The sequence below is a fragment of the Corticium candelabrum genome, chromosome 1, assembly GCF_963422355.1.
Source record: "Corticium candelabrum chromosome 1, ooCorCand1.1, whole genome shotgun sequence".
Classification (NCBI taxonomy): domain Eukaryota; kingdom Metazoa; phylum Porifera; class Homoscleromorpha; order Homosclerophorida; family Plakinidae; genus Corticium; species Corticium candelabrum.
This window is the reverse complement of record NC_085085.1, coordinates 1,875,695-1,883,329: the sequence shown is the minus strand read 5'-3', so window position 1 is coordinate 1,883,329 and position 7,635 is coordinate 1,875,695. Positions and strand designations below refer to the sequence as shown.

The following is a 7,635-nucleotide window of genomic DNA, read 5'->3' as shown; positions in this document are numbered from 1 at the left end:
TGCTACCAACAAAACAAGCAAACACCAACAGACAAAGAGAACGACCGGTGGCATACGCAGGGTCACTCACAGGGGTATCACTGAATGCAGCATGCGTGACGTCAATTTTTATGACGTCATTTATGACATCATCAATTGCTTAATACTAAAAACTAATGTGTAACTCTTGACGTCAAATTTTATGATGTCATTTTATGACGTCATCAATTGTTTAATACTACAAACTAATTATGTGTAACTCTTATTCAATTAACTTATGATTTTAAAACAGTGCAACGATGAAGAGTAAAACGCTAATACCGTAGTGGGAAATTTTGGCGACAGTCACACGATTAATGGCCGAAACTTTCTGTTGACACTATAGGTGATTAAATAACTAATATATTTATAGTTAAAGCGAAAGTAAACTAGAGCATCATATCTTGACTTAATATATTAATTGCTATCTAGCTACGTTGCCCTGAGGTCTTACTGTGTAGCCATGTATGTATACACGTATCACAATTGTTGGTAAACGAGAGTTTCAAGAACCCGTTGTGCAATACATTAGGTGTACTATAGTATATGCTCCTGGTAATTGTATGCTAGACGACTATTCTTTCGGCGCATTATCTTTAAACCACGCCCTTTAGCGCGCGTTAGGTCAGGTAGGAAGCATTCAAAAGTGGTCTGGCCTAAAGCGCGCTAAAAGGGCGTGGTCTTAGTCTGTCTCAAGCTCAAGGAGTGTAGGACTGCGCCTGCCCTCAAGCATAACTCAATCTTTGTCCATCGTTACAAGTTTGATGTCCCAAATCAAAATTTCCTGGAGGCATCATGTCCATGTCTCAAGACAAAGGGACCTTAGTCTAGGGGTGTATTGCCAGCAATAGAGAAAATCCCTGCGTATGCCACTGAACGAGGACGAGTAAAAAATTGGAGACACAACCTGCTCTTGACTTGAAAAGAGAACGTTCAACATCATCTTGTTAGTCACCTCCACGTCAAGATCAAACGCAGCATATTGTCTACACGTTTGATAATATTTGTTGTTAGAATAATATCTTTCAAATTTCAAACATTAATTTACAAATTTTATTAAAACTTCAAATTGTTTTAAAGTTTAAAAATATTAACTAAAATTTTTTAAAAATTATAACTAAAAGTTTTTAAAGTTATTTCAAAGTTTTTATTTATAAATTTTTTGTAAATTATTAAATTTAAAATTAATACTAAAATTAACAAAAAAATTGCAAATTAGAATATTTTAAAATTATTTCAAAATTTTTTATTTATAAAATTTTATTGTAAATTATTGAATTCAAAATTAATATTAAAATTAACATTAAATAATTTGTAAATTAAAATATTTTAAAATTATTTCAAAATTTTTTATCTATACAATTTTATTGCAAATTCAAAATTAATATTAAAATTACAAAAAAATTTAAATTAAAATATTTTAAAATTATTTTGAAACTTTTATTTATAAAATTTATTGTAAATTTTATTAAATTTTAAAATTAATATTAAAAGTAACATTAAAATTAACAAAAAGTTTAATTGCAAATTAAAATTATTTCAATTTTTTATTTATAAATTTATTGTAAATTATTAAATTTAAAATTAATATTAAATAATTTGCAAATTAAAATATTTTAAATTTTGTTTATAAAATTTATTGTAAATTATTGAATTCAAAATTAATCTTAAAGTTAACAAAATTTAATTTGCAAATAAAATATTTTAATATTATGTAAACCACTGAAAACCTATTGACCACGAATGTATTACTTACCGCTTTGTTCCTGGTAATGGCCTCTCTGTGATTGGAGCTTTCTGATAGTCAATTGGAAAGAAAAATTGTTGGAGATGAATTCTACAGTAGAAACCTCTAAATGGTTCAATCAATCAAAAAATACTGGAACGGTGTACCTCTGTCTTCGAACCCAAGGGCCATGCATGATCTCTGTGTCATGGCCTAATTTGATTGACATTGACCAAAGAGGTGGTGCCTCCTCTGTTGTCTCCCAACCGATGGGAATTAAACCTTAAGAAAGTTTACAAATTGTAACACCTAACTGTCATTAGTCTGTCTTTCTGTCTGTCTGTTAAGCCTACCTGTCTGCTTGTAGGATCTGTTTGTCTGTCTCTCTGTCTCTGTGTCTGTCAATGGTAATTTTTTGTCTGTGTGTGTGTCTGTCTGTCTGTCTGTCCATCTGTGTGTGTGTGTGTGTGTGTGTGTGTGTGTGTGTGTGTGTGTGTGTGTGTGTGTGTGTGTGTGTGTGTGTGTGTGTGTGTGTCTCTGTCTGTCTGTCTGTCAATGGTAATTCTTTTGTCTGTCTGTCTGTCTGTCTGTGTCTGTCTGCCTGTGTGTGTGTGTGTGTGTGTGTGTGTGTGTGTGTGTGTGTGTGCATGTGTCTGTCAATGCTAATTCTTTTGTTTGTCTGTCTGTCTGTCTGTCTGTCCATCTTTCCAGTTGTTTGTCCACCTCTCTGCCTATCCACTTATTTACCACTGCATAATCCTCCTCTCTGCCTACATATTGGCATGCAGTCTCTACTATCAATACATCGAGTTACAGCTAAACCATCTACCACTTCACACAAAAATTGAATTCGTCCAAACCTGCTTCATCCCACAAATAACACAACTTCACAGAGTTGCTCTTTGCAACTATATATCCATCTCCCATCTGACGTGGTGCAACGCTGCGTAGAGTCAAGAAATTCACGATATGAACCACACACGTGTACCTCATCCCTCCAGTCTTACTCTCTCTTGTTGTTGTTGTTGTTGTTCACATATCCGTGGCTCTCGGACAACTTGACTTTCACGGCTTTACAGTTCATCTTCACCACATGCCTGAATGGGTCGAGAAGTGAATCAGCCTGATACAAACACAAACAAACTGAGAAGATGGACGGTAACAAAAAAATAGAAACTCACTTTAGATGTTGTGTAGAATCCGGATCCCGACTCAAAATGGAAAGACACTGTGTTGGGAACAAGACGATTGCCGAAAGCGACTTTTCCCTGAATTTTGATAGAAACAAAACTGTAGAGTCAGTGATGAACAAATGATATTACAGACAAAATGACATAAACAGCTACAGATAAAGAGGTACACTCAAACCTCCCTCATCCAGGCAGTACGGGACCAGCCGCTGCCCGGATCCCATAACCATCCGGGAGATAGAAAGAGGTAACGCGTGTTAGCCTTGGAATCACAGACCATTTTAATGCAAACGTCTGGTACTCGAGTTCTACATACAGTATGTGTGTGTGTGTGTGTGTGTGTGTGTGTGTGTGTGTGTGTGTGTGTGTGTGTGTGTGTGTGTGTGTGTGTGTGTGTGTGTGTGTGTGTGTGTACACACCTAGTGACTACACACTTGTACTACACTGTAGCATATAGGGACTTTGTACTACAGTTACGGCCTCATAACTGAAATTGCAACAATCGCAACTTGCATTGCACGACTTGTACCTCACTGTATGAAGAGCAAAACAGCTGCCGCAAAAACAACACCGAACTAGGATTTAGTCGATGTAAACAATCCACACAACTTTAGTTTAGTTTACCTGCTACTGTAGACTAAGGAAATGTGCGTGTTTATACAGTGAGTTTCTTGTCTACCCTTGGAGTCCCACGGTCTCGTACACACTACCAAAAATAGAAAAGGGGAGAGTGACTTGCTACTCAAGACTAAAGTGAGTGATGGATGAGCAGCCATGCTAATGATGAGTGGAAAAGTGAGTTGGTAAGCAAACGAGCTAGGGAAACCAGCAATGGGTAAGCAAGCAGTCGAGTGATGGGTAAGCCAGATGTGGCATCAGTAGCCACACACACACACACACACACACACACACACACACACACACACACACACACACACACACACACACACACACACACACACACACGGTCACATGCACACACACACACACACCACACGCACGCACACACACACACACACACACACACACACACACACACACACACACACACACAAGCAGCCAGTCTATTGGTAAACAAACAGACACAATGAACAATAAATCTCCACTCACAGACGAAATGTGAAAGTAAACGGCAGGTATCAGTCGTCTCCAAGTCTCGTTGCCCGTAGATGGCATAGCATCATCACAAGCATCGCCATCTGTGGACACGTTTGGCTCTGATAGAACGACATTGCAGATACACAACAAATGCAAACGCTTCAGACGTTAGATACACATACTCTGGTTTAGCACTCCATTAAAAACCTCCTCTATGTTGTTATACAGACCTGTTCTAAAGGCAAACATAGATAGTGAGCGTCCAGTAAAACAGGAAGAAAGACTAAAATGAAACAATAAAAAGTAGAATTTGGGTTGTCACTACCCGTGGTGTAGTCACTGTTCTATCGAGTCACACATAAGTACACCTAATTAATTAATAATCAATTAATTAATTTTTTTTGTTTATTTATTTATTTGTATATATTATATATTTATTTTTATTTATTTATTTTTATTTATTTATTTTTATATTTTTAGTTTTATTTATTTACTTATATTTATTTTTATATAATTATTTTTATTTATTTATTTATATTTATTTTTATTTATTTATTTATTTATATTTATTTATATATATTTATTTTTATTTATTTATATATTTTATATAATTTTTTATTTTTTTATTTATTTTATATTATTTTTTATTTTTCTATTTATTTTTCTATTTTTATTTTTATTTATTTATCTATTTATATTATATATATTATTTATTTATTTATTCATTAATTTTTATTTTTTACAGTAACAGTAACATAAGTACAAATCGTCTGTAACCGGCTTTTTGGCAGTTAGGTAGTCTATGGATAGTAGGTAGCTATGTTACTGTTACAGTAAAAATTTATTGTCTATTTATGTATTTATGTTATTTTTTTATTTATTTTTTTATTTATTTTTTATTTTTTTACTGATTAATATTAATTGTAGACTTGATTCCCATCAGAGCTACAATCACATAGCTGCAAACAATTACATGATACAAAATCAAATTACCTGTTGTAGACGTGCATTTCAAATCCGTTCAGAACAACTTTTAGTGGACAATCGAGCGAGATCTGACATGTACAGTGAAAGCCATCTTGAGACTCATCTCTGTCTGTTGCTGGATCCTGCAACAAGTAGTCCTGCTCGTCGGCAAAACGTTTCCACCAACGATAACAGACAGTCCCATCTACAACCCTACAGTGAGAATACACAAATGCTCACTTAGCTATACCAATCTTGAATGCCAGTATTTTATTGTATTGGAGGGCTGCGTCTCACACTACACTAGACTATTGTATTGGAGGGATGCATCTCACAATACACTAGACTATTGTATTGGAGGGATGCATCTCACAATACACTAGACTATTGTATTGGAGGGATGCATCTCACAATACACTAGACTATTGTATTGGAAGGATGCATCTCACAATACACTAAACTACTGTAATGGAAAGACTCGCCTCTCCTACATTACACTACTGTATTGTATTGGAGGAATGCACCTCTCAACACATTGACATATCCTAAACATTTTATCAAAGATACATCTCTCAGTACCACTATACTGTACATCAGACAGTTGCAACTACTGCACAGCCTCTCTAACACAACAAGCCTACCGTATAGAAAAGTTTGTCGTCACATAACTCACATCCCTGAACAGGATCTTTCCCGCCAGAATAGACACAGCAAACGAACCTGCACGAGCACAACTTATCATAAATTATCCACTACCCACAACTTCCCACACACCCAACAACGCCGAAGAAACCACTTACCAACCCTTACGTACGCCCCGCGTACCAGTTTACGAAGAATTAAGGTCACTACGAGTCCCCAAAGCCTCGAATTGAAGAAAATAATGTAGTAGAGCCACAGAGCAGCCACTACGGTGAGCGCTAGAAATCCCTCGAACGAAAACGACGACCCTGAGCTTTCAAAGAAAGCCATACGTACAGCTACAGCAAAGATAAGACTAGCTAACAGAACAATACAACGAATAGACTGGCTTATTACTAAATGCGCATGCGCATATGAGACCGCTACTATTGTCGCTGTCTAGACTGTAAACGTACAACTAAAATTTTAGGCACTCGTTTTATTTATTCTCTTAGCAAACGTTCAGTTCTGTGTGCAACACGTGCACAGCATTAGCTAATTCTGTCTGCGTGTTTTGTCTGTTTGTCTGTTTGTCTGTCTGTCTGTCTGTCTGTCTGTCTGTCTGTCTGTCCATACATATATTTTCAAACATTGAACTATTATACACCATCTAAGCAAAGCAACTAAATACTACCCAAGCCAATAGGGCTTGGTTCTACCTACAACTATTTATGTTTATGTGGCTGTCTCTTGAAACAATCTTCTTTATTTTTCTGTCAATCACTCTAGCATTTGATCGTTGTAGACACAGAGAAAACACAGATCTCCAGTATGTCTTGAAGGTTGATGCATTTGGCTTTCCGTCTTCGTCTCTTGATAGCTGTGACAGTTTCTTCAAATAGTCTTCAGCTTTCTCTCCCCAACAGCCAAAATGTTCGAAGACTATAGGCACAAATGTTGGTCGAAAACCTCCAGGTAAGAGTTCCTGGTCGTACTTTTTGATCTTCAGATTTTCTCTTCTGGTTGCCGCTGCTCTCTGAGTTGTAGCTGATAAACCTTCTATTTCATTGCTCCAGGGATGCGCTAGAGCAATATCCAATTCAAGATCCATCCTCGATGCCGAATTGAATACGACTATGTCTGATCTGTCTTCAGAATTGACATACCTTCCTCTTGGATCTTTTACGTGATGTAATTGCAGTGTCTGTCTGTCTGTCTGTCTGTCTGTCTGTCTGTCTGTGTGTGTGTGTGTGTGTCCTAGACGGCTAGATATGCTTAGTTTGTGTATTTACCTGCCTTTCACACATTCTGTATATCGAGTTAGATATGCACTTGTGTTGCGTATTTGACAATCTACTGGGCATGACACCGCATCCTACCAAATTCAATGACCGCGCCCATGCATCAGACGCGCCTACCTCCGGTGTTGCAGTGCTAGATGTTTCCCCTGGTTACAAGTTTCCCAGCACACATGTCACTAGTGTTTGTGTGCCCCCGTTAATACACCAGTAAATATAGTTGTTGTTCTTCACACACACACACACACACACACACACACACACACACACACACACACACACACACACACACACACACACACACACACACACACACACACACACACACACACACACACACACACACACACACACACACACACACACACACACACACACACACACACACACACACACACACACAAACAAATGGCCAAATGTCAAGCTCTCCACGTCATTCGTGAATGACGTCAACCCTAAGGTCAGTTGCGGAGATAGCTCCCCCTGCCTCTAGAGACAGGGCCTCCATGCGCTATGTGGAGGCTTAGGGCCAGCGCTACATTCCACCTGGAGCTTGGCCAGAGTCGTCCAAGGGCAATAACTATGTGGCGCAGCTTTGGGACTGGACACCAAGGCCCACAAGTACCCGTCTGCTGCATGATGTACTGCCAAGCCAGCGGTCATGTCACACACACACACATACACACACACACACACACACACACACACACACACACAC

The 7,635-nt window shown here is 37.6% G+C and overlaps 1 protein-coding gene and 1 long non-coding RNA gene across 2 annotated transcripts; both read right to left on the bottom strand.

Annotated features, from left to right (window-relative positions):
• Positions 1-924: 924 nt before the first annotated feature.
• On the bottom strand, positions 925-2,091 carry LOC134178533 (uncharacterized). The gene is made up of 3 exons (XR_009969631.1): positions 1,912-2,091; positions 1,775-1,855; positions 925-1,004 (listed from the first exon to the last, which is right to left on the bottom strand). It is a non-coding gene; the product is annotated as an uncharacterized LOC134178533 (long non-coding RNA).
• A 2,636-nt stretch (positions 2,092-4,727) lies between these two features.
• On the bottom strand, positions 4,728-6,017 carry LOC134196372 (bridge-like lipid transfer protein family member 1). The gene is made up of 3 exons (XM_062665481.1): positions 5,799-6,017; positions 5,640-5,718; positions 4,728-5,211 (listed from the first exon to the last, which is right to left on the bottom strand). Exons 1-3 carry the CDS (start codon positions 5,968-5,970, stop codon positions 5,022-5,024), a joined length of 441 nt encoding a protein of 146 aa, XP_062521465.1. The 5' UTR covers positions 5,971-6,017; the 3' UTR covers positions 4,728-5,021.
• Between the last annotated feature and the right edge of the window lie 1,618 nt (positions 6,018-7,635).